This window comes from Mustela nigripes, chromosome 10 (genome assembly GCF_022355385.1).
Source record: "Mustela nigripes isolate SB6536 chromosome 10, MUSNIG.SB6536, whole genome shotgun sequence".
Taxonomy (NCBI): domain Eukaryota; kingdom Metazoa; phylum Chordata; class Mammalia; order Carnivora; family Mustelidae; genus Mustela; species Mustela nigripes.
The window spans coordinates 3,425,332-3,452,274 of record NC_081566.1 but is presented as its reverse complement, the minus strand read 5'-3'; the positions used below and the strand labels follow the sequence as shown (position 1 = coordinate 3,452,274).

Genomic DNA, 26,943 nt, shown 5'->3' with positions numbered 1-26,943 from the left:
GTAGAAGCTATGAAATGAGGTGCCCCTACAACTGAAAATCATGTCAAATTGTGGTTTAAGAAGGGCTAATTCTGTAACTGCCTCAGGCTCGAATTGGTAAGGCACCAAAGCAGGGAAGCACTTCATAACAAGCAGAGTTACAGATACAAAATAAATTGTGGAAGAAAAAAATAACTTTGGCGGCCTCTGGAGTCTGGAGTAGTCTCACCGTCATGCCTCGGCAGGAAACAAACTTTAAGGAGCTTCCCTTCTAGGTCCAAGTCAGCCTGGGTCTGAGGACCGTCCTCACAGATAGCGGAGTCTAACACCAGGCTTTCAGGAGCTTCAGTTGGAGAACCCAGGGTTCAGGTTTCTCAGCTTCGCCGGCCAGCTGGGTGAGAATCTCAAAGTAGTGCCTGGGCATCGTCATTTTTAAAGCTTTACAGGTGATTTCAACTTTAGGTAACTGTGTTGAGAGTCATTGTCCTCGCAAGGCCTCTTTTAACTAGTTACAATGTTTTGACTTAAAAATACACCATCAGCAGGGACCTACTGGTATTGAGGAAGATGCGTAGTCCAGACGACAAAGGGGAGAAATGAGTAAACAGTGCGGCTGCGGTGTGTGTGGGAGGCATGGACAAGTGGAACACGAGAAAGGAAAACCGATCTGGCGTGGTTCTGGATTGCCGCGCCCAGACGTCGCTGTCCTGGCCCGGGCGCTGGGCGGTGAAGGAGCGCCGGAGTGGCCACACAGGGTGACTTCCCAGCGGAGACCTGAAGGCTAGGGTGTCCGGACCTAGTGACCTAGTTATTTCCGGTTCAAGTAAGGATGCAGGGGGAAGAACACCGAGTCCTCGTCCCAAGTCTGTCCCAAGCAGCTGTGCAACCTCGCGCCCGTCTCCCTCCGGAGCAGGCGTTCCGAGCGCCCGGAGTGAGGAGTCGGGGTTAGCGGGGTTGGCACCCCCAGTCTCCCTGCTGGTCCGGCTGCACCGGTAAACCAGGGTCACACGTCGCCCGAAAAGGCCCCAGCCGACTGAAGCGGTGCTGCAGCTGCGAGCCACCCTCCTGGTGTCCCACTCCGCCTCTTCAGCCCCGGGGCCCCGGCTGCGCACCAGGCCCCGAGCTCCGGCTCCTCCCCCGAGCTCCGGCTCCTCCCCCGAGCTCCGGCTCCTCCCCCGAGCTCCGGCTCCTCCCCCGGGCGCCCGCACGCGCCGCTCGCTCGACTCCCTCGACCATCTCCGCGGCCTGGGCCCGCCCCCTCCGCCTGGCGCCGGCCGCGGAGCGCCGATCGGCTCGATGAGCGGGGGCGCTGCTGCGGCGGAGCGGCCGACGCGGGTCCGCGCCCACTGTCTCCCCCTCCCCGCTTTCTCCCTGCGCCTCCCGCTCCGCCCCCCGCCCTGCCCGCGCTGCCCGCCCCGGAGAGCGGCCCGGAGCGCCCCGGGAGACTCAGGTACCGGCGCCGGCCGTGCGGACGGGAGGGGCTGCTGTGAGGAGGAAACGGAGACGACGCCCCGGGTCCGCCGCCTCCCAACGTCCGCCCGGAGCTGCGGGACCGGCCCGGGGCTCGGGGGGGCGGGGCGGGGCGGGGAGCGACCCCCGGCTGGGGAAAGGCCGGATTCGGGCCGGGAGCCGTGGGGGGCCACCAGGACTGGGTGTCCGGAGGGGGCGGCTGAGGGCAAGGAGAGGCGATTGAGGGGTGCTCGGGGCAGAGGGAAGGGAGCAGTGGAGGGCGCGGGGCGGGCTGCAGGCGACTGGGAGGCGGCCTGGATGGGGAGTGGGCCCTGGGGCGGACGGACCGGAGTTAGGAGGATGCGGGGGACGTGGCCTGCTGCGACCGACGCGGGCGGGGCGGGCACCGAGCTCCGTGCTGGAGGCGATGGGTTCGTCTCTCGGTCGAGTCTCGGCCGAAGGAGCGCCAGCCCCGCTGCGCGACGGCGACCCGAGGTGAGGGGTCCTTGCAGGTGGACAGTTTTTGTGCACCGCCTCTCCAGGCCGTGTCCGTGCAAGTCACGTATTTCCGTGGACGCGCACCAGCCGGACGTGCTGGACAGGGAAGAGGAGTCGGGAGCGGGAAGACGGAAAGCTCTGCCCAGATTCGAGCTTTTTGTGAAGCGAAATATTTGGGGGGTTTAGTTTTCTCTGTAAAGCAAAAAGGAAGCCAACATTATTAAACAGTAGGCTAAAGTGTGTTACATGTAAGCACTTAGCGGACTTCCTGGCTCTTCAAAAGATACACACGAAATTGTAAACGTATGATGATGACATAAGCAGCATATGGTGATGTGACGTTTTTTAAATGAATTCTATATATTGCCGTTCGACACTCTGCTGAAATACATCATGAACGCTCTCTTATCTGTATACGTACCCACACCCAAATCCCCGAATTCAGGTGTATTTTTTGCAGGAGAAATTTTAGGTAGAACTATATGCCTCAGTTCTGAGCATTCTTTATTTTTTTCTAGTTGTTTGGCACAAATCATCAGTTTCCCTGTGGTTCATCGAGCATAGTTAATCTTGCTTGATACCTTGCTGATGTCTTTTCTGTTTGTCAGACACTGGTTTCTTGCCTTCATGAGGCTGATCCTGGAATACAGGACCTGATGATGGGGTTTGCTCATCATTAAACTTGTAGCTTTACTGTGTATTTCGTAAAGCTATGAGTCTGCCTGGTTTTTGCCATAGGATATTAAAGCAACCCCTTTGTTGGGTTTAAAATATAAATAGTAACATGTGGGTATAATTAAAAGAAAAGCCCAGATTTTTCATTTGCTTCCTTTGTCATCTGTTTTTTTTTTTTTTCCTGCGTGCTATAACATTTTTGCATGAATGAATTATTCTTAAATCAAAGTATGAGGAATAAAATGGGCCAGATTTACATGACAAATATTGTGTAAAGAACTCTAGAGTTGCTACTTACGTAGCAAGAATTCGGTTTTTGTTACAAATGGCTAAGTCTCTGTTTTGGAAGCATTTCTTGTCAGGGAAAACTGTCAATTTATTTTGATAGGCCAACTTAAAATACTCTTTTTATTCAGTTTATGAAACTGGACTCTGGGCTTGTATATAATATTCGCCAGCAAACTGTTGCCTAATTATACTTAAAGATCTTAGAGTTGTTTCTTCTTGGGAAAAAGGGAAGAGGGCTGCTGGGTTGTTACAGCAACGTGGTCTTTCTAAAACAGAACAGGTTCTGTTAATAAATGTTAAAATTGATCATGCATAGCCATTGATTAATTTGATCCCATGTTTCTGCTATTTTAATCAGTAGAGTGACTATTCGTTACTTTTCATTATGAGTCCTTAGTTCTTAGTTTCTTAGTGCCTACTTTGAAGGAGTGTCCTTCAGAAAATACATGTAAATCACTGAGCACAGTGTCTGCCACATACTAAAAGATACAGTACCTTAGCTAGTCTCATTTTTCATCTATCTTCTAATCCAAGATACTGAAAACTCAAATTTGCATGTCAGCTTTTTCTCAAAATTTAGTAAACTGCATACTCAAACATTTTCCTGGAAAATCACAATGCGTATTAACATGTAAAAAGCTGTGAGACTTTCTCTAGCAATAAAATAAAAACAAAACCAAGAAACCTGGCTCTGTTGAACCCACTACTTACTAAACTTAATCCCTTTTCTTGGAGCCTAGTGCTGTGCTTTAAAATATGATGTTATAACTTACAGAATGTTTTTGCATGTATTACCTGATTTGACCATCCCAACACCATGCAGAAGCCTAGAAATCACTATTTTACAGATGAAGAAACTGGATTATTTAATCAGCTAACTGAAAATGTGAAAACTGGGAGTGTTCTGCTGTCTTCTAATTCCAGGTTAAAATCTTAAAGCATTTAATGTCTCATTTTCTCCTAATTTACTCCTCTCCTAACCAATCTGCTCTTGAATTTTATAAAAACCTGCACTAATTTTCCCCACATGTTCTCTTTAAGAAGTTACATCCACTTCCTCATAGTTAGATCTATTTTTTATGTATTGGAGCCTTGCGTGGAGGACAGGATCACCTGGAATGAACCAAATGGAAAGGCCGTAAAGTCCAAGAAACGAAGGAGGCTCTTTTGTGCAAGGCCTTGAACATTAGTGAAGTGATTTAGCTTCTACCCCAAAGTCTCAGTCAGATGAAATTTATTTTCTTTTCAAGGTGGTGAATACTTTTTCTGTTGGGAAACAGAAGAGTGCTTCTTGAGTAAAAAGTATGCCTCCCAAGTTCAAGCGCCACCTAAATGATGATGATGTCACTGGTTCTGTGAAAAGCGAAAGGGTGAGTTTAGAATCTTAATTTTTCAAACAGATTCAAAATACATTTTCATTCCTTTTGTAAATAATTTGTTTTAGAAAAATCTAAATATTCTAATTCTGTTTCTTCTTCATAGTAAATATTTTAAAGCGTGTGTTACTTAGATTGGTGACTCGGTTGAATTCTACTCCATTATTGATAAAACTGTACTCACAGCTGCTTTCTAGTCTTTCAAAGTGAATTTTATACAAATACACAGCATCTTATTCTGGAACCAAATATGATTGGAATTCAGAGTTTTTCAGATTTTTAAAGGTAGTTAAGTGCATATTATATAACAGCCTTTTTGGCCTTTGGAGCGGCACCTCCAAGTATATTAATATTTCTCAGAGAAATGTCTGATTACTGGGGACGTGGGTGGCCAAGTTGGTTTTAACTTGTCTGACTCTTCATTTCAGCTGAGGTCATGATCTCAGGGTTGTGAGATAGAGCCCTAAGTTGGGCTCAGCTGCTGGGCATGGAGCCTGCTTAAGATTGTTTCCTTCTCCCTCGTTAAAATAAAAATGAGAAAAGACGTGTCTGGTTACTCTAAGTATATAAGTAAGCATATAAATAAGTTAGCTAACATCAGTTCAGGTCAGGTTTTCCTCCAAATAAGTTTTGGAAGAAACTTACAAAACCTCTTGGTTTTCAGAACTTTCAGATTTTTGGAACTACAGATAAAGAATATTAGTTCTATAATTGTCTCAGAGTCCAGAGTAGTTTTTATATAACACTCAATTTCTATTCAATTTCTATTTTATTCCAGAACAATCTTTTTTTTTTTTTTAAGATTTTATTTATTTATTTTAGAGAAAGAGAGCATGCAGGCGGGGAGAGAGGCAGAGGGAGAAGCAGGCTGACACCAGGTGGAGAGCCCATTGTGGGCTCAGTCCCAGGACCCTGGGATCACAACCTGTGCCAAAGGCTGACACTTAACCAGACGGAGCCACCCTCATGGCCCTATCCCAGAACATTCTATGCAGATATGTGTAAATCTAGAAGTTATGCAGAATTTTGGAAGACAACATTTGATAGCAATGTTGTAGATAGATTACTTTTAGAATAAGTCCTCAGATATTTATTGAGGAAAGGAATTAGTGTTTTTCTTTTTTATTTAGCAACCTGAAGCCCTCACTCACTTCCTGTCTCATTACTACTCCTTCATTTATTGATGCATTAATTGACCGCCTCTATTGTGCTAAAATTTGGAGGGCACAGTCTCTGCCCACATAGAGTTTATAGTCTACTTAATTTCATTTTACGCTTTCCTTTTTTGTACAATTCTGAACCTCACTCACTTTTTCCAACACTTACGATTTAAAAGTATCTTTTAGTACAATACGGGAAACATTTGTCTTTTCCTTATTCTAACTCTCTCTAGTTTGTTTTTTACTTGAAGGGGGTAGAATCCACCAATAGACAATAGACTATTTGCTAGGAAGCTTTTTAAAATAAGCTTTATGTATATACTTAAAATTATAATCAAATCTTTAAAAAATAGCAGTGTTATGAATTTTTACATACCAATTTTTGCATGAACGTTTTCTTTTTTTTTTTTTTTTAAATTTATTTGACAGATCACAAGTGGGCAGAGAGGCAGGCAGAGACAGAGGGGGAAGCAGGCTCCCCGCTGAGCAGAGAGCCCTATGCAGGGCTCAATCCCAGAACCCTGGGATCACGACCTGAGCCGAAGGCAGAGGCCCTAACCCACTGAGCCACCCAGGCGCCCTGAACGTTTTCATTTCTTGTGTGAATACCTAGGACTGGAATTGCTGGCTTAGTTATTATGTCTAACCTTTAGGAGAATTGCCAAATTGTTTTCCAAAGTGGTTGCACAATTTTTGCATTGCAGTCAGCAGTGTATGCGGATTCCACTTTCTCCCCACTTCTCCTACCAGCCAGTTTCTCCTCATCACTCATTTCTCCTCATCGGTTTGATTGTTTAGTGCTTTTGTCCTAAAATTCATCTTCGTATTAATATTGCTAACCCTAACATTCTTTTGCTGATTTTTTTTCACCTCTTTTTTTCATCCTTTATTTGACATTCATTTTAGGTGATTTTTTTTTTTTGTAAACATATTGGCTGAAATTTTTGGACTCTAATCATGTAGTTTTTACTTCTAATAGGAGTGTTCAAACATTGATGTTTGTTATGATAACTAATATACTTGGGATTTTTCTGCCTTAGCCAGTCCCTCTGCTGGCCGTGAATGCCCTTCCCCCTCATCTTTGGTTGGCCCTTTGCTATCGTTTGGATTGCAGCTTGAATTTCACGTCTTCAGAGTGATTTTCCATGAAAACCTAATCTCGTTTAGTCACCCTGTCACTTCCTATCCTGTCACTGTTTCAGTTCTTGGTGTAGCATTTGTCACCATCAGATTTTTTTCTATAAGAGTTCAGACGTTACCTATCTTGTTCAAAGCTGGTCTTTGCCTAGAACAGTGCGTAGCACATAGAAAGTGTGCAAACATGTTTATTAAATGAATGTTAATACATTCTGTTTTCATTTCCTCACTTTCTGTGATATGTTATATATTATACATAGATACAGTTCATTATATTTCATATGTTTTCCCTCCTTTCCCTGACTACTTTGGCAGATTGTTTTTTCTCATCTCCCCAGCCCCAGTATCACTAGTTAAAAAATGTCCTTCCTTTCTCCTTCTCTCTTTTTTATTGTTAACTTCATATTTCATGTTTCGGTCATGTTTCGGGGTGTCTGGGTGACTCAGTCATTAAGTGTCTGCCTTCGGCTCAAGTCAGATCCCAGGGTTCTGGATCGAGCAGCACACTGGGCTCCCTGCTCAGCTCTGCCCCTTACCCCACTCACGAATGTGCTCTCTCTAGCTTGCTCTCTGTTTCTCTCAAATAAATAAATAAAAATCTTAAAAACAAAACAAAATAGTTATGTTTAAAGCTGTGTTCTCTCTCAACATACCAAAAACAATGCCCCCTCCATTATTTTACTTTCTCATTCTAGCCAGCTTCCCGCCTCCCCTACTCCTGTCCCAGTGAGGCGTGCCTCTCACTTTTACTCCTGCACTTCACCCTTCCACTCCCAGTTCTCGGTTTTATTATAACGATTTTGGGCCCTTTTAAAGTTTTTCCTTATACTTTTTCAGTAGCTGTAAGATACAGTGCACAGTCATATTATCATTTATTCAGATTTGACCATACATTTTATTAGATCATCAGTTGTATCAATCTCTGTCTTAGAATGTTTTTTCTGATATAATTGGGTTTTTTGGCTGGTGAAATTCCTTGAGTAATTTTCTCAGGAAAGGCACATTTGGTGTGTTTGTTTCCTATTGATGTTGTAACAAATTACCACAAACTCAAAACAACATAGATTTACCATCTTGTAGTTCTGGTGACCAGAAGTCCGAAGTGGGTCTTCCTGGGCTAAAACCCAGGCTCTGGCAGGATGTGTTTCTTCTGGAGGCTCTAGGAGAGAATTCCTTGCCTTTCCCAGGTTCTAGAAGCCATCCCGGGTATTTGGCCCATGCTCCTTATACTGTCTTTAAACTCAGCAGTATAAGATCTTCCAAGTCCTCCCCTCCCCCCTGCTCTTTCTCTCCCTGTCTTCTCTCTCTGTCCTTTTTCTCTCTCTCTCGGGCACTTCTGCCTTCCTCTTTTAAGAACTCTTGTGATTGTGTTGGGTCCACATGAATAATCCCTATTGATCTTCCCATCTCAAGATTTTTAACTTAATCACATCTGTGGAGTCCCTTTTAGCACGCAAGGAAACAGTTTTACAGGTTTCAAGGATTAGGATGGGGATATCTTGGGGAGTTATTATTCTACCTACAAGTTATATACTGTCTAAATTCTTATATTCTGAAAAGGTCTGGTTGTTGCGAGAGGGTGTGATCATCTTCATCTTGAGGAAAATAGTTCCATCTTACAAAAGAAAGGTATGAAGTTGTTGTTTGGCAGGTCTGATATGTCTGGAGGGTTATTTGTGAGCTGTGAAGGTAGTAGAGGGACTGTGCCAGCCATCAAACCCTTGTTTCCCGGTTCTGAACCTGTCTTCTGTACTCCTCTCTGATGCTGGAATTGGCTTTGCAACTACATTTCTCCTCTGCCCTCTGGCTCCCTGTTAGGTTCTGCCTGTGGAGAGACTGGAAAGCAAGAGAGAGGAGAACAAGGAACTTAACCTCTTCCTGCTCGCTGCCAGTTCCTTATTCCCACCCTGGCTCCAGCGACCTTTCTGCCTTGTAGTCCATCATAGGATCTCGCTATTAGAAGCATTTTTGTTGGAGGGTTGGCTTATTTGGTTCTGTCTTTTAGCTTTCAGTAAAGCACAGGTAAATCACTCTTGCCTCTGACTGGAACCTTGGAGTTAAGAAATTTCACTAGGGGTGCCTGGGTGGCTTAGTGGTTTGGGCTGCTGCCTTCGGCTCAGGTCATGATCTCAGGGTCCTGGGATCAAGCCCCGCATCGGGCTCTCTGCTCCGTAGGAAACCTGCTTCCCTCTCTCTCTCTCTCTCTCTGCCTGCCTCTCTGCCTACTTGTGATCTCTGTCCATCAAATAAATAAATAAAATCTTTAAGGGGCGCCTGGGTGGCTCAGTGGGTTGGGCCGCTGCCTTCGGCTCAGGTCATGATCTCAGGGTCCTGGGATCGAGTCCCACGTCGGGCTCTCTGCTCAGCGGGGAGCCTGCTTCCTTCTCTCTCTCTCTGCCTGCCTCTCTGCCTACTTGTGATCTCTGTCTGTCAAATAAATAAATAAAATCTTTAAAAAAAAAATAAAAAAAAAAGAAATTTCACTAGGATAGAACTCCTTTCATTACTCCTCCCTGACAGTTTGCAAGCCTTCTGAATCCGAAAACTCAAGTCTTTTTCTTTTTCTTTTCTTTTCTTTTCTTTTTTTTTTGACAGAGAAATCTTCTGGAAGATGATTCGGATGAAGAAGAAGACTTTTTTCTGTAAGTTTTTTTGTTTGTTTAACAGCTTTATTGGGGTATAACTAACATCTGCTAAAATGCATAAAGAGTATATCAGTTTTGATACATGTACTGTACACCTGTAAAATCATCACCAAAATCAAGTAATAAACATAACCATCACCTCAGAAGTTTCCTTATACCACTTGGGAATCTGTCACTCCCCTAATCTTAAGGCACCCACTGATCTGCTTCCTTCCTAGCACTATAGTTTATATTTTCTAGAATTTGTAAAATCAATGTTATCATGCAGTAGGCCTTTATTTTTTTGGTACTGGCTTCATTCACTTCCGTAATTATTTTGAGATTCATCCATGCTGTCACACGTACCAGTGGTTCCTTTTTATTTCTGAGATGTATTCCCTTATATGAATGTACTACAGCTCATTCATCCATTCACTTATCCATAGACGTTTGGAGCGTTTATAGTTCTTGCTATCATGAGTAAAGCTACTATAAACAACTACATACAAGTTTTGTGTCAACTTAAGCTTTCATTTCTCTTGGGAAAATACTTAGGAGTTAGTTGAATGGCTAGAGTATTTTTATGGCTGGCTATTTTCCAAAGTGGTGTACCATTTTATATTCCCACCAGCATTGTACAAGAGTTGTAGTTGCTCTAAATCCTCATTAATAGTATATGTGGTCAGTGTTTTAATTTTAGCCATTCTTACAGGTATGTAGCGGTATCTTACTATAGTTTTAATTTGGATTTCCCTAATGACAAATCATGTTGGACATCTTTTTTTGTGTGTATTTTGTGTGTATTTATTTTGTTGTTTGAATCTTCTTTGATAAAGTACATGTTAAAATCTTTTGCCCAATTCTAAATGTGTCTTCTTATTCAGTTGTTTATGTATTTAAGATGAGGCTTTTTGTCAGATACGTTTCACAGATATGTACTTTCAGTCTGTAGCTTAATCTTTTCCTCTTCATAGCAGTATCTTTTGAAGATCAAACTGTTGACTTTGAGGAAATCCATTTATTACATTTTTTTCTTGTTTTTACTTATTTCAAAATATGTGTAAAACCCAAGTTCAATAAGATCCTTTCCTATATTTTTTTCTAGGAGTTTTATAGTTTTGGCTTTTACATTTAGGTCTATAATCTATTTGAAGTAAATTTTTATATATGGTTGAGGTAACGGTGAAGAGTGAATTTTTTTTTTCTTTCTGGCATTTGGCTATCCACTTGTTCCCCCACCACCTGAGGAAAAGATTATCCTTTTCCCATTGAATTGCCGTGATACTATGTCAGTTAATGATGTGATCAGTTCTTCACAGTTACGATTAGAAAGGGCTGTGTCCGTACAGACCTAGATTTTGTATTTGCAGAGTCAGGAAGGCGGGATATTGTTGTGGGGAGTTTTCTCTGGAGATTGATGTAGAGTGTGCCTTAGGAGAAACATTTGCCTCTCTCTTTGTTAAAATGTTGCAGAATTTTTGCAGAGGCTCCCCCCTCCCCAAATAAAAACATTTTATAAAAAGTCATTGACAGCTGTGGAGCAGTGAGCAAAAGGAGCCTGCAGGACAGGAAGCAGATCCATGAACAGGAAATTGTATCGCTTTGACAAGGTCAGAGGAAGCGGGAAGATAATTTCCTACATGTGACAAGATTTCCAAAGAGTCACAAACCTAATTGCACGGTGCCAGTTATGGTGAAAAGCCTTAGAACTAGAGCAGTAGCTGCCTGTCAGAATGGAACTTAGGGTCGAACAGAAGGGCAGAAGGTTAAATAATTGATTCCCTCCTTGGAAGCTGGATACCCTTGTGAGAAACACTCAGTCTTCAGGCCGGCAGCGGACTGCTGAAAGTCCACTCCCGAATAACGTGCATCTTTCAGGGGGCCTGACAGCCGGTGGGCACACTTGCTCAGAATGTAGCTTCCATACCCTGTGCTGCTGTGTGGGTGTTGAAAGGAAGACGAAACAAATACGTTTTTTTAAAAATTAATCAACACCCAAGTTTATAGCAGCATTATTCACGATAGTCAAAAGATGGAACCTAACTGTCCATCAGCAGGTGATGGATAGACAGAGGGTGTATCGCCGCAGTAGACTACGACTTGGCCTTTATTACTCGGTCTCAGGAAGGAAATTCTCACACATGTTACAACATGGATGAACCTCAAAGACGTTATGCTGAGTGGAAGAAGCTGGTCATGAAAGGATAAATTTTTACATGATTCCACTCACGTGAAATATGTAGAGGAGATGCATTTACGGAGACACAGAGGTAGAGTGGAGGTTGCGGGGCTAGGACGAGGAGGAATGGGGAGTTAGTGTTTAATTGATACAGATACTTTTTTTTTCTTTTCTAATTTTTTTTTTTTAAAGTAAGCGCTGCACCCACCATGGGGCTCAAATTCACACCCTGAGAGCAGGAGTGACATGCTCTACCAGCTGAGCCAGGCACCAGATCTACTTCTTAAGATTTTTGTGGTTTATACCTTATTCTCTATCTCATAGAAATAATAATTACTTAAAACATCCAAGTCTTATTTCCAGAATATTAAAATGGTTGAAATGATACAACACTTGACTAAGAACTGATTTGAGAAATGTTGGTATTTTCGTAGACTCTTGGATTTTCCTTTAGCTTTGTTGATAAATTTAAAATGAGGGATGAGAAGAAAAATACTAGTGTTTTGAATGGATTTCTCTTTATATCTGTTCCTGATAATCAGCATTTTATGATAACCTAATTTGAAGGTGAATTTACTTTTAGTGTTCTATAATTGACCATAAAGTTATTCATAGTCACTGGCACTGGAGCTGTTAGGATGTTTCAGAGGTTAGTGATTAGAACAACCCATGTATAAACAAAAGTTATATAAACCCTATTTTCTCTGAAAATTTTAACATTCAGAAGAATTAGATTAGTTGTTGCCAGTACCAAATACCAGTAAAGTACAGATGTGATTAAATATCATTCAGTTGCAGCAATACCAGTAAGATGTGGTTTCTTATCATAAATGACTGATCCATGTTTAGAGTTGAGCTTGATTTTGTGTGTGTATGTGTGTGTGTGTGTGTGTGTGTGTGTGTTTTCTCTCTATATATTTTTTAATGCTCTCATTTTAAATATGTACTTGGTATTTTGTTTTCAGAAGGGGACCATCTGGACCAAGATTTGGACCTAGAAATGATAAAATTAAGCAGTAAGTTTCTGAGATACTCATTGGCTTAAGTGATTATCCTATTTCTGTGTGGACCGAAGGTTGGCAGTCTACAGCCTGTGAGCCAAACCTGGTTGCTGCCTATTTTTGTGAATAACGTTTTATTGGAACACAGCCATGCCTGTTTGTTTGAAAGCAAACTATAGTGGCAGATTTGAGTACTTGTGACAGAGACCTTCCGGCCCACAAAATCTGAATATCTGTTATCTATCTGGCCCTTTACAGAAAAGATTTGCTGAGCCCTAAGATAGACTAACTATAACTACTGGATTGTAAAAACCCAATAATTCTTTTTATTTTTGCAAAATTACCTCTGAATAATGGCTAATGAAATCCAATTCCTGTGTTGGTTTTCCTAACTCGATTATTTTCTGTCAGATCCATTTATTTAGCATAATCTCAATGTCCTTTTTGGTTTTAAATCTATTGCTTGATTCCCGTTTTCAAAATTAATAGAAGTAGTGTAATAGATTTAGTTTTTCAAAGCACAATATTTTTTATATTCCTTCAGAATTTTTTCATATCTGCTTCTTATCCTAATTCCAATGTTGATCTAAGATTTATAGATAGCTAAGTAGTTTTCAGTGTAAAGTTTTTTCTGTGTATGTTGGTGGTGGTAGGTTGGTGGGTAATACTATCGTAAATGTACCTGATGTTAGAGGGAACAGTGAAATAGCCCTGGAAACTGACTGAGTTTTGAGGACTAGTCACGGACAATAAACTAAATGGCCTGGATTTGGATCCGAGGAGGGATAGTCCCTGCTGTCGTTAAGGATACGGCTGGCACCCAGTGGTAAGGGTGCTGTAACAAGGAATCAAGCTATTGGTCAGATACTCAGGCTTTAGTCAGGTAGCTGTTGGTGTGGGAAAAAAAAAGTCCACACTTGATCTAATCCTAGCTAATGGATTCTGTAATACAGAACCAAGGTTCCAGAAAACTGATTTGACTGCTAGACAGGATATTTTCATTTTCTTTTGCTATGTAACAGATTGCCCTGAACTTAGCAGCCTAAAACAGCACACATTATCATCTCACATTTTCCATGGGTCTAGGAGTTCAGTCACTGCTTAGGTGGGCCCTCTGCACGGGGTCTCACAAGCCAGAAATCAAGGTGTTGCTAGGGCTGGGATCTCCCTCAAAGCTCCTGACCAAGTTCAGGTAGTTGTTGCCAGAATTACTCTTCTTGCAGAAGTAGAACTCGTGGTACTTGCTTCTTCAAGGCCAGCAGAAGAAAGTCCCAGCTGCTCCAAGGCTCTGATCTGGCCAGTAAAGATACAATGAGCTACTTACATTCAGGCAGTTCATTATGTATGTAGAGTAACCAGACTCTCTGGGGTCTTGTCCTACACACCAAAAATGATCACTCCAAAACAAAAAGGGCTACACGGCTGTGATGGGAGTTGTAGGATGCCCTGTGACAAAGGAGCCAGTTTGGCCCTGTAGCTCCGTGCTTTGTGGTCCACACATAGGGCCTGCGGAAGAAGCTTCCGTACATCATCAGAACCTGGGAGGTGGTAAGAAATTGTCTTGTGACAGTTTTCTAGGGAAATGAGTGGGAGATGGCCTAATAGGCCATTCATCTTGTGTTCTGAGAGGATTGTGAAGCTTTCAGGGCCATGGGGATGCCATGGCAGAAGCTGTTCTCTGCACTGAGGCGGAGTGACTTCCGTACCCACCCACGTAGTTCATGTACCTAAACTGCCCGGCGAAGAGGATTCCACTGATGACACACTTGGTTTTTGTCCTGTCAGTGTCCTTCGTTCCTGTCTGATATCCTCCTGCAGAGTGAGCCTAGGACCTAGTGTGGCTTATTGAGTCTTTTGAAAATGGTTTTCCAGATGAACCCAAACCACTCCTGGGCATCGAAACAAAGTGTGTTAGCACGTGCCGAGCAAATACACCCATGAGTGTTTATGTACAAACTAAGGAGCACAATATCTTTGGTGATCACAAAATTTTAGAACAGTAGGGATTATTGAGTAAGTATAACGGTTTTCACTCTAGAGCCAAAGGTTTGCCAGACTGAGAAGGTGATCAGTCTCCAGAACATACGTATTCAGCCTCGTGGGCCCAAACTCATGAATGCGGATTTCATCAGGGCATGACTCAGTGTGTGCGCCCTAAATGGCCTAAGATGGCCGAGCACAGCCTGCCACACAGCTTGCCCCTGGACGAATACTTGGTATTAGTTGAGTAACCAAAATTGTTAGCACCGGTGAGTTTCTTAAATTGCGCTGTCACTACTTAGTTTGTGACATTTAATACAGGGTATGTCCTGCTGCGGGGTCAGCAACATTGTGGCTTTATTTGAGCCTGATTGGCATGTTGACACCAGATTCCCACAAAAGTACTCAACATCACTTTTTATGGAAGAATTTTTGGTGAAGGATTTAAAATATTCACATGCCTATATAAAATGTAAGATTCTCTTTGGAACGTTTTCTTTGCTTTTCAGTTAAATTATAGCTTTATAAATGCACTTCTAGTGAATTATAGGCATCCTCTGTTGGGGTAGGGAATTTCCAAACTATAGTTTTGGTCCAGTCAGTTTAACTTTATAAAAAAGGTCCCCAAGGGGGGCGCCTGGGTGGCTCAGTGGGTTAAAGCCTTCGGCTCAGGTCATGATCCCAGGGTCCTGGGATCGAGCCCCACATCAGGCTCTCTGCTCAGCTGGGAGCCTGCTTCCTCCTCTCTCTCTGCCTTCCTCTCTGCCTACTTGTGATCTCTCTCTGTCAAATAAATAAATAAAATCTTTAAAAAAAAAAAAAAAAAAAAAAAAGGTCCCCAAGGAACATTCCATGATGCAACAGAAATACATATATAGTTGCAAAAATACCACATAACTTTAAAACCTTCTTTAGTCAACAATACCTTAAAAAGCCACAAGATGGGGGTGTTAACTATGAAAATAAGTTGTTTTTTCTTTAGAGTATTTTTTGCAGAGCATAATTTTTCCTTTCCTGATAGAAGATCACTGACATTAAGCACATTGCTAAGTGTTAGGTGTTGGTGCTACGTTTTTAAAAAACATTGTTAAATCTAATTCTCACAAGTTAGAGATGATCATTTTCATCGAAAGGTGAGAAAGTATGACTCAAGGAGGCTTGCCATGGACACTACTACCCCATGCAGTTTCCTTGTTGATAATTGGAATAGAGGCATTTCAGGAATGCAGGTGCTATCAGGCCCTAAGGATGATATAAATCAACATGGGAGTATCTTTTCCTTTCTGTGTATCTTTATCTTTTCCTGGTTATGTTCTCTCTTGTGCCCTTCTACCATGTGACTCTCCTTTAACCGGAAATGATATAATTCTCTACACCCTCCTTTACAGACTTGTTTTTCCTTTGAGTTCTTAATTGTCTGTTCTAGTTTATAGCATCATCTCCTGACACTCAGTTGCTCAAATTACAAATCTCTCTACCCTTTTCCTGCTTCTACCCTTTTCCTGCTTTTACCCTTTCTTGCCCCAACTTCTTCACTAGTGTCCAGTTCATCACCTGGCCCCAAAAATATCTCCTCCTCTTATATATGATCCCTTAGCCCAGAACTTCCCCACTGTCCGCCTCCTTTGTTACTCTGCCCAGTTCACACTTACCCCTTAAAACTCCTTGCCAGGACCTTGCTGCCATCTCTTTCTAGTCCAGGCTGCACAGCTGATGCTACAGTTTCCTTCCATTACGCACTGCGCGGCGGTAGAATCACGGATCCTGGTTTTCCCCGGGAGACTCTAATCTTCCCGAAGATCGGACTTAAACCCTTCACATTGGAGTCCTCAATAAATAGTATAATAATAACTCCTTAGTAAATTTTTTTTTAAAGATTTTATTTATTTATTTGACAGAGGTCACAAGTAGGCAGAGAGGCAGGCAGAGAGAGAGGGGGAAGCAGGCTCCCCGCCGAGCAGAGAGCCCGATGCGGGACTCGATCCCAGGACCCTGAGATCATGACCGGAGCCGAAGGCAGAGGCTTAACCCACTGAGCCACCCAGGTGCCCCAGTAAATGTTTTTTTGAATGAATGAATGCCTATTTCTACCAGGCATATTTCACATGACCTAGGAAATAAAAGGATGAGTGGGACAGTCTCTGCTTTTAAGGCATTTAAAGTGTAATAAGGATAAGATCAGCATAAAATACAAGTGGAGATCAGTATTGTAACTGCTATGAAAATGTGTAATATCATGGGATATGTGTTACCATTTGTTTTTAAAGAATTATTCTTTATATTAAAATAAGTAGATAATTTTTTATAGAAGTTACATTCTGGGCATGAGAACATCTTGAAATACAGAAACACAATTATGAGATTTCCCATTCAATATAGGTTTTACAATAGAGGGCTTAAGAGTGTTATACCAGCAGACAGTAATATGTGAAAGAGAAAGTAGCAATTTGTTAGTTAATCCTTAGCAGAAAAAATAAAATGTTGATTTCTCTTAGTGAGAGATTTATTACATGCGTGCCATGTTGTTGAGGTAATACCCTTAGGTTTCTGATAATCTAGTAAAAATTAATCTGGAATTCTATGGGTTCTGTCCCAGTTAATCTGCCCTTATCCATGAGGTCTTTTGCTTATGGGGATTCTAGGACCATAGTTACTTCTTCAGTTATTTTTGTTTTTGTTTTAAAATGTATAGGGCATCAGTATCCAAATAGCCATGATCTGATCACGTGGAGGGGTGTGGTCTGTGTTGCCCACACCCACCCCGGTACTGCCTTAACTGTAGGCTCTTGTCATCTCTTGTAAATGACAAAAAGTAACCACCTTGGGAATTCCATAGATGTATCTCTGTTACAATTCTCAGAGTTCAGTGGAGGCCTCTACGTTCCCTGCCTTTTATCTTCTCAAGTAACTGGGTATGCTTTGCAGGACTTACACCCAAATTGCTGGCTTATTCAACAAATGTCTATCAAACAGGTGCTCTGCCCCAGGCACTGTTGCTGATTTGGGGGCTGTGAAAGTGAACATAGTGGGCAAGGCTTGAGTGTTCATCAAGCTTAGCTTCTGGTGGGGGAAAGGCAAGAAACAGGTACGTACTCTCACTTAGTGTTAGATGCATTCATTAGAGAAGTGGGACAGAGAGACAGGCTGTCACAGCTCTCAAGGTTCATTCAATGCACTCACTCCACTTTTGAACGTAAGTTCCATGAGAGCTGGGATTGTCTGCTTTGTTCATTCCTGCCGTAAAACAACACATAGTGGGCTCTCGTTGTTACTGAACACATGAATTGCTTAAGTGTTTGTGCCGTTATTCTTACATAGGATGAACATCTTTAGCTCTTTGTTTAGGTGATTAGAAATTGCAACAAGCCATCTTAGGGATTTAGAGGCTTTTTCAGATCTTTTTGGGCAGAAAAGAGAGTTCTGCGTGTTGTAGCTTGGTTGTACTTCAGTCCTATGTCCTTCTGTAGATCTATGTGGGAAACACAATTCTGGGGAGCTGTGATGAGCCCTGAAGTCCATGTTGGATAATCAGAGGGTTCACATAGTACTTTTCACTTAAGAAGGGGCTGTCATCAAACATAGTCACTGCTACTTGAATCTGCCACTGCTCTGGACCCGCCTGTGTCTAAACGGATCTTCATTTTGATTTTAAAGCAAACTTTGAAGATACACGTCTCCAAAGGGAAGAGGAAAAACTCATAAAATTATGCATCCATACCTCACCCCTGACTCACTGGGGAATAGAGGGCAGAGACCAGGTGTATATTGTGAAGTTTTATCTAAAACGTGTAGGTGGTAATTGATGCAATTCTCTTTCCCCAATTAGAAACAATTGCATATCCTTATATATGTGTGTGTTTATGTAAAGTATATTTTATATAGTTGCTAGCCTGCAATCCAGTACATTTTAAATATTATTTGAGTAGTAAGAACCATGAGTTCACTTTATTTCTCCTTTTAAATATTTCACTGGCATGGCCATTTTATGAGGTAATTTAAAATAATTTTTGTCTAAGAGAACAGAGGAAAACTAAATAGTAAATTATTAAACATTTCCGTGTTTGTGTACTCAAGGTAAGTCCTGAGCGAAAGAAGGCAGCTCAGAACCAATTAGATGAATGAATGAATGAAGATTAAGTCTTTAGTAAACCGTCCGAAATTCGGTTAGAACAGGTCCTCATCACCTAACATAAAGGAGGAAATTATATTTTCTTTTTGAAAAAGAGCAAAAAATGTTTCCTCTCTCCTCCCTCTTGGGTGCTTCAGAACCTTCCCGGCTGTGCCCGTCTTAAACCTGTTTAAGAGAAAACTGATGAGCAGAGAAGAGTTAATACCTGGACCCTCAGCGTACGTTTCCAGCCTGGAAAGTGAGGACTGTCATAAGCTAATCGCACACCAGGGCAAACCCTTTGTTAGCCTTAGTGTGTAAACTGCAGCAGAAGTAGTTTATTGCTGCATCTGTGGGACGGCTCGGTAGCCTGAGGAAAAGAAGATGAAAGTCATTACTTAGAGTTAAGCTATTTGACTAAGATCTGCAGTAACTGAACACTGGGAATTTGTAGGGACAGGACTAACCTATCTTCAAGTTAAATATGACTTTCACTTATGGTATCTTTAATTTCTTGAGTACTCAAGGCCACAAATGGAAGGGCCGTGCTACCCAGCCTTCACTTAAACATTTTACAGTTGAGTGTTTTTCTGAAAACTTGCTATTTTCTACCATGGAATTTTTCTGATGAACATTTCAAAAATTATAAAATGCTCAAAAGACAAAATAATTTTTAAATCTTTCTTTTAAACTAGTGTTCAGAATCAGGTGGATGAAGTTATTGATGTCATGCAAGAAAATATTACAAAGGTAATTGAAAGAGGGGAGAGACTAGATGAACTACAGGACAAATCAGGTACAGATACTTCATATATTTCTTGATATTATTAATCTGTGTTGTGATAGTTTATTTCTCCTTCCATTTCTCTAGCCAGAGTTTAGGAATCGTGCTTTAGGAAAATGATACTTGGTTCTTAAGTTTGTGATTTTAGTATTTTAACTTTAGCTCCCTTTACTTGAATCACCTTATTGCATTAATTGTTGGGTTGAGAATGGAAAATTTTAAAATTTATTGTTGAACAGTTAGAGTAGAAATTTTTTTTTTTTGCCTTATTATGTTCATGAGCACTGTATTTCTTATGATCTCAAGAAGGAAAAGTCTGATCACTTCTTCTCAACACTTTTGTCAGACTTAATCTGATATTTTTATCTTGGGCTTTTGCTGATGACTTAGTAACATTTCTTTACTGACAAATGTTAGTCTCCGTACTTTTAATGTTACTGGCACATGTTTGCTTCTCAAATATTGTTTCAGTGATGAAGGACTAAATACCTCACTCCTCCTTGAAAGGCTTACCGAACCACAAAACTTATTTAACCACTTTTAAAATTCATTGTTTTACTTCAGGCTGTTTCACAGTTTATTTATCCTGTTAAATTGTCCTGGTAAATGGGTTGTTCAGATCTTTTTCGCTATGAGACAGGTTTGTAGTGGGCATGCTTGCACATGTCTCCTTGTATGCGTGTATGAAAGTTTTCTCTAGGGTATGTAACTAGTAATACATGGCTGTTTGTTTATTTATTTTTAAAGATTTTATTTGTTTATTTATTTGTCAGAGAGAGCGAGCGAGCTAGCGTACAAGCAGGCAGAGAGGCAGGCAGAGAGAAGCAGGCTCCCCACCAAGCAAGGAGTCCGATGCGGTACTCATCCCAGGACCCTGGGATCATGACCTGAGCCGAAGGCAGCGGCTTAACCCACTGAGCCACCCAGGCTCCCCTAAATTGCTGTTTAGTAGGGGACAGATATTTTCAGCCTCACTAGATACTGTCAGATTATTCGAAGTCCTCAGATCTCTGCCGGCTTTTATCCTTACTTGCTGTATGTGAGAGTTTCTACTGTTCCACATCCTCAATACAACTGATACTGTCCCAGCAAAAATAAATAAATTTCATTATTTTACTTCAAAATCAGTCACTTTTTATATCTTCTAAGAATCTGACCTTTTCTACATGCCAATTTTTTTCATAGGTGTGTCAAGTATTTTAAGTTTTAAAGAGTATTTTCTTACCAGAATTCAAAAGTTTATGTGAAAGCATGGAGACCCTGGGAAAAATAACCTACAGTCATTTTTTGCCTCCATGCCCCACGCCCCAGTACAGATGCCAGAGTCTGTGGGTGGAGGAAAGGGAGGATGTTGTTTTCATGCTTAGAAGGGACTACATTTGCAGGAGTAGAAATTAATATTTTCTTGTCTTTGTGTGACTAGATAAACGAATCCTGTTATGTCGTTTAATCCTTCTCTCCATCCTCTATGTGATATAGAAAGCTTATCGGATAACGCAACTGCGTTTAGCAACAGATCCAAACAACTTCGAAGGCAAATGTGGTGGCGTGGATGCAAAGTAAGTCAGAACACTGGGTAAGTTGCCCAGCGTCTCAGGGGCTCTTCAAAGGCCAGAGGGCCTCTGGATCTGAAGCTCTGTGAGGACGGGGACTACCATTGCCTTGTTTATAATAGCTGCCGAACTTGGGGCATGCTGGGACTCAGCAAATATTTGTTGAATTAATAGTTTTGGGCACACGAATAACTAAAAGAATCAAGCAGTCCCACCTTTTTAAATAATTTAGCTACTTATACTCTTACTACTTTGTAAGAAATACAAATTTTTCATGTTATTATTAGTACCTTTTTGGAGCAACTTAAAGTGTTACAGAGATATTAAAAAGATGTAATGGAAGCTAGAGAAAAATAGTTTTCTGTTGGAAGGGAAAAAAATAAAACCAGTTTATATGTCAGAATCCATTATGACAAATGAAGCTTTAAGAAAGTTTCACTGTCCTTTATTATTCCGGAGAAATAAGAGAAATGTTTAACTAGGAAATACATGAGAATCAATATATACATTAATACATTTTTGCAAAAACATTTTATAGAAATGAATTTGCCTCTTAAATACGTCTAAGCATTAAACAGCAAATGTTTTGTCTATGGCCATACCACCCTGAATGCGTCTGATCTCGTCTGATCTCGGAAGCTAAGCAGGGTTGGGCCTGGTTAGTACTTGGATGGGAAACAGCAAATGTCTTAAGATTTTTATTGTGAATTTTGTGTCACGTGAGCAATTTTTTTCCTCCCAATTTTTGAGTTTGTTGAAAACCTTAGACATAAACTCATTGTTTTTAATCTCTCATTTTCAAGCTTAGTGATAACTTTATAAACTTGATATTGCCTTATGCTAAGGATTTCTTCCGAGAATTTCCTTGGATTTACTTGTTTTTGTTGACCTGTTGAATCAGCTTACTTTCAGAAGTAGAACAGAGGAAAGAATCCGGTTTCCTTGTTCCCCTTGTAGGAATTTTAATTTTGGCTTAAATTTTTATTCTTTAAAAAATAAATTTCCCCTAAGTTTTCCATTTTTATAGATGTTCTGTACTCTGTAGTCTGATTTAGAAGACCAAAGGGTCCAAGCCTCTCACTTCCTTTCCCCGTACACACATGTGACCCATTCATGTAGTCACAAAAAGATGACCATAATGTGCATTTTGCCTCGCTTTTCTTAGCCATATCTAAATCAGAGGAACAGTATGCTTTTTTTTTAAACTGTGTTTTTAAGGAGAAAAATTGAATTATATTTTTAAATTACATTTGAATTATATTTCTGAATAGTCCTTATATCACTGCCGTTTTCTGGATTGACTTAGAGGAGTTAGGAGAGGATAAGGACCGGGATATAAGGACAGAAATCAGGTCAGAGGCTGCCAATGGCTAAGAGTAGGGAGGTGGATACTGACTAGAACAGGTCATGAGGGAACTTTTTGGGAGTGATGGAAATGCCTTATGTTTGACTAATGGTGGTGTTTGAGGTCTATACATTTGTCAAAACCCACCAAAGTGAACTTTAAAAGCGTGGATTTTACTCTAGATAAGGTATATTTCAATAAACCTGACTTTTAAAGTAAGTGAACAAAATTATCCAATAGGTGAGGTGGGAGAATTTCAACATTGTTTTGTTATCATAATTAATAATTTTAATAGGCACCTGGTGTCCAAATTGCAAAGCTTCCATGTGTTCTCTCTTAGGCACTTTGTTCTTGTCATAAATGTGATGCCACTAAAATGTTACCAGTAGCTCTAGTTTAGAAGCATTAAAGCTGCTCCTAGTTGCTGTTTCTGATGCTCATGTGTTTATAGTAGTGGGTATCTTTTTTTTAATTAATGAACTGTCTTTAATCAATTGTGAAATGTTTGATAAAATCAGACTTGCATTTGAATTCATCAGGAAAACCAAACCAATTTATAGTTTATGCATTTTAGGATTAAATGAGGAATGTAACAATTTTACAGAGAGCTGTGAGCTGAAAATATTAAGCAGCTAAGTACTATCTTAAGGTTTCTCCTCTCAACTGTGAAACTGGCCAAGAGTGCTCTTAGGCAAGTTATTTATTAAATCAGGTTATTAAATGAGGATTATATCCTCAAAATGGAGACAAAAATGCCAAGAAAGAGAGTAAGGGGCACAAAAACTAATAGAATTCTCATATACTTTGAGACGAAGTGCTATTTAAAATGCCGCCTTATGTGGAGAGAATGAGTTACATTAGATGCCTGTGTTACTCCTCGTATCCTGACACTTGTGAACAGAGTTGCTAAAATTTCATACTTTTCTTGGCCTCATATTAGAAATAACCATGAGAAATCATAGACAGTGTTCAAGCCAATGAAAGCTTTGATTCTTACTGTTTACTGTGCAGTACAGCCTTGAATATAAAATCCAGGCAAAAACTCCTGAATCTGGGAACTCTGATTATTTATAAAAAGATGCAAATAAGTCAGCCAGTTCACATGAGAAGAAATTGGACAAGCTTTCAGGGGATAAGCCTATTCATTGATGAGTTAGTATAATAAAGAACAAATATTTTTGACTTTATTAACAAGTCAAACATTAATACCTATCTTAATTTCTTTTTGTGTCTTGTAGATAAAAGCCATCATGGCTTTGGTTGCTGTTATCCTTTTGCTAGTGATTATCAGTAAGTATTTACTATATTAGTAATTGGGGGCAGTATCATTTGTTTTAGAGTTCATTCTAATTTCTCTTATTTTCAGTTGACCTAGTTTGATTATGTCAGGACTGAGTAAAGACTTTTGACCCAGATCAGGACCTCTTAACCTACTAGGGTCTGTGGATCTCTGAAAATGTCCTTAAATTGTATGAAAAATTGTACCGTGAATATGGATATGCACATTTTTATGGAGAGAGTCTGTGTCTTTTACCGGATTCTCAGAGAATTTTGCCTACTCCCCTAGCACACACACCCACAAATACAGGGCTGAGCTCTTTGTTCTAGGCCAAAGGTGGCAACTGTTACATCCATCTTCTATTAACTTAAGGTATGGAAGTTTTTAATTTCATAATACTGTGTTTGGAGGACAAGTCCAAATAGAGTTTTTCTATATGAGGGTTTTTTGTTGTGTTGTTTTGGTTTGGTTTTAGATTTGAATTGATTTCAGTCATTAAAACTTGACTCTTGTCTTCTCTTTTTCCCCCATAATATTATTAAAGTTAGATCATTTTTATTACCTCCTTTTGCCTCTTCACCTGTGCTTATAGGGATTTTATAAAGATTAATATAAAGTGTCTCAAAATAACCATTTGAAAAACTCCATGTTGATACTTCTTTCTTTTTTAAAGATTTTATTTATTTGACAGAGAGAGCACAAGCAGGGGAAGCAGGAGAGGGAGAAGCAGGCTTCCTGCTGAGCAGGAAACCCAGTGTGGGGCTCCATCCCAGACTTCTGGGATCATGACCTGAGCCGAAGGCAGACACTTAACCGACTGAGCCTGAGACTCCTTTTAAACAGGAAGAGTTTGTTCGTGGATACTGTGTTTGTGGCTTCACCTAAAACACTGATGTGTAAGTCAGAAATCAGTCCTGGAGGTCCTTCCCCGATTGTTGACAGCTGTGTTCAGAGCAGTGAAAAACCAGCCTCCTGCAGTGTATGTTCCCAGCTGATGTCTAAGCAGGCCGTGCTCTGCCTTTCTGTTTTGGCTCTCATAAACATGTCTTTCTAAGTCTATTTAGTGCCCCATTTCTCACATTTTTGTGCATTTTATTGTATGAGTTCTCTGTTGAAAGTGGTCCCCAAGCTCGTGTTAAAGTGATGGCTAGCATTGCTAAGCTCAAGGCAGCAGCAATGGGCCTTCCAGAAAACACCCGTGTTCGATAAGCTTCATTTGGGCACAAGTTATAGTGCTGTTGGCCAGAAGTTCAATGTTCATGAATCAACATATATAAAGGTTATCTTTGAACAGAAACACAAGGTTATATATGGACTTGGTTGACAAAAATGTAACCAGAGGCTTGCAGGAATTTAACCCTGTATTTTCTGTAGGAACGGGGTTTATTATTCACTAATTGAGTATTTGTGGTGACTTTATAACTACTATACATACCTAGAATCAACCATATATTTATGATAGATAATTTGGAAAATGTGGAATAAAGCATAAAGAAAAATAAAATTCAGCTGTAATTCTACCATACAGAGATAGCCACTGTTAATATAAGTATCATGTATACATCAAGTTTTTTCCTATTAAGATATTCAGCATGTTTTTCAAAAACTAATATACTTTAATATTATTTAATAACCTGTGAAAATGTGTTTAAAATCTTTAACATTTTAAAAATATTGTAGCAACTGTATGCTATGGTAATACCATAATCTGTTTGATCAAAATGCCAATTTAGTGGCCCCTGGCTGGCTCAGCTGTAGAGCATGTGATTCTTGGTCTTGGGGCTGCAACCCATGTTGGGTGTGGAAATCATTTAAAATCTTTAAAGATAGGGATGCCTGGGTGGCTCAGTGGGTTAAGCCGCTGCCTTCGGCTCAGGTCATGATCTCAGGGTCCTGGGATGGAGTCCCACATCGGGCTCTCTGCTCAGCGGGGAGCCTGCTTCCCTCTCTCTCTCTGCCTGCCAACTAAATAAATAAAATCTTTAAAAAAAAAAAAATCTTTAAAGAAAAAAATGCTAATGTTAGACATTTAGTTTGTTTTATGATCTTTTTGCTTTTCATTCCCATTTGTCATCTTTCATCTCAGATAAAAGCTCCTTCCTGCGGCTCCTGGGTGGCTCAGTCAGTTAAGTGTCTGACTCCTGATTTCAGCTCAGGTCATGATCTCAGTTGTGAGATGGAGCCTTGCAGTGGGCTCCGAGCTCAGTGCTCAGCAGGGGGTCTGCTTGAGATTCTCCCTCTTCCCCTTCCTGCCTGCCTGCCCCATGTACACACATTCTCTCTCTCAAACGAATAAATAAAAAGCTCCTTCCTCATTACCTATTTCCAAAAGTAGACTGCTACATTTAGGAAGACTGTTTTTAACGTACCATCTGAATCTGATTTTGATGTGTTCCTTTTTCACTTTTTTCTCTTGCAGTTCTTACAGTCTTGAAATACCGTGCTTGATTTGGTGACAAAGATCTTCATTACACAAAATCTGGGACAATAATAAAAGATTGCTGCATAATTTAAATGAAACTTATGTATATAACTTTCAAAACTTCTTTTTCAAGAAACTAAGAGGCAAGTATCACTTCAAATTGGAGCATTGAGAATGTCCAGTTTTCTTCTTCCCTGCGAGCAAAATGTGTTTTTAAAAATTATGTTTAAGGCAGAGATAACCAGCCTCTCTTTTGCCATATTCCAAGGATCTAATTTGAAACTAGATACTTGCCAGTTCATTATTTGTACATGGAATTAAACAGTGATCATAATATTTCATACTGTTACTATAAGGACTTGCATTATTGCATTGACATGGGGTCAGACTGGGAGTCCAGAAGCCTATGTAGAGTACTAAAACATGCATAGCCATTCCATCAATATTTGCAAGATTCTTCTCACATTATGATTGCTTTGCAAGCAATTTCCACATGTTTATGGGTGTAACAAAAGCTAAATGTAAATGTTGCTGCCTTCAGCTATAACTAAAACATTCCAGTAAACCTATTTTTGACTGTAAAAGGGAATGTGTAGTAATTTTTTGGCATATGGATTATGGAAATGGAAAACTTAAATACAAAAAGCGTAGTATGGCACCATAAAACTGGAGATAAAATTATTGGAGAACATCATTGGAGTGTTTGAAAGTGAACAGCATGGTCCGGTCTGTTTCCAGTTAGCCTCCAATAAGGAGGAACCACACCTAATGTGAGTAAATGAAATCCACAGGTAACTTATTCTCTAATCTTATTTTGATAGCTTCCCTCTTTAACTTCAACTAGTCCCTCTGCCAGAAGTGCTCAAAGTAGCAAAATCATCTGCTTAGAATTTGTTACTTTTGCATTTCCTAATCATCCCCCAAGAGATGCATGTTGTATAGTCAGATGTCAAATTAGCCAATAGTGATGCGTCTAGAAAGTCAGGAGGTAATCATCATCAGTAACCAAATAGCTAGAGTCACCATTAATTTAAATTTGTTTTTACAGCAATAAAATGTAATGTTAACGTTAAAATGTGCCAACCTCCTTGTGTTGTTTAAACAAG

At 40.4% G+C, this 26,943-nt stretch overlaps 2 protein-coding genes across 2 annotated transcripts in view; both read left to right on the top strand.

Moving 5' to 3' along the window:
• The window catches only part of LOC132025351 (eEF1A lysine and N-terminal methyltransferase), a 30,689-nt gene extending 26,464 nt beyond the window's left edge, over positions 1–4,225 (top strand). Inside the window, exon 8 of the mRNA XM_059412457.1 lies at positions 4,140–4,225. Coding sequence (XP_059268440.1) covers positions 4,140–4,225 — 86 coding nt within the window. The remainder of the gene's footprint in view (positions 1–4,139) is intronic.
• Positions 4,170–26,178, top strand: VAMP4 (vesicle associated membrane protein 4). The gene is made up of 7 exons (XM_059412460.1): positions 4,170–4,259; positions 9,158–9,204; positions 12,331–12,381; positions 19,150–19,250; positions 20,718–20,797; positions 23,375–23,426; positions 25,835–26,178. The coding sequence occupies exons 1-7, from the start codon at positions 4,194–4,196 to the stop codon at positions 25,861–25,863; spliced, it is 426 nt and encodes a 141-aa protein (XP_059268443.1). The 5' UTR covers positions 4,170–4,193; the 3' UTR covers positions 25,864–26,178.
• Positions 26,179–26,943: the final 765 nt, after the last annotated feature.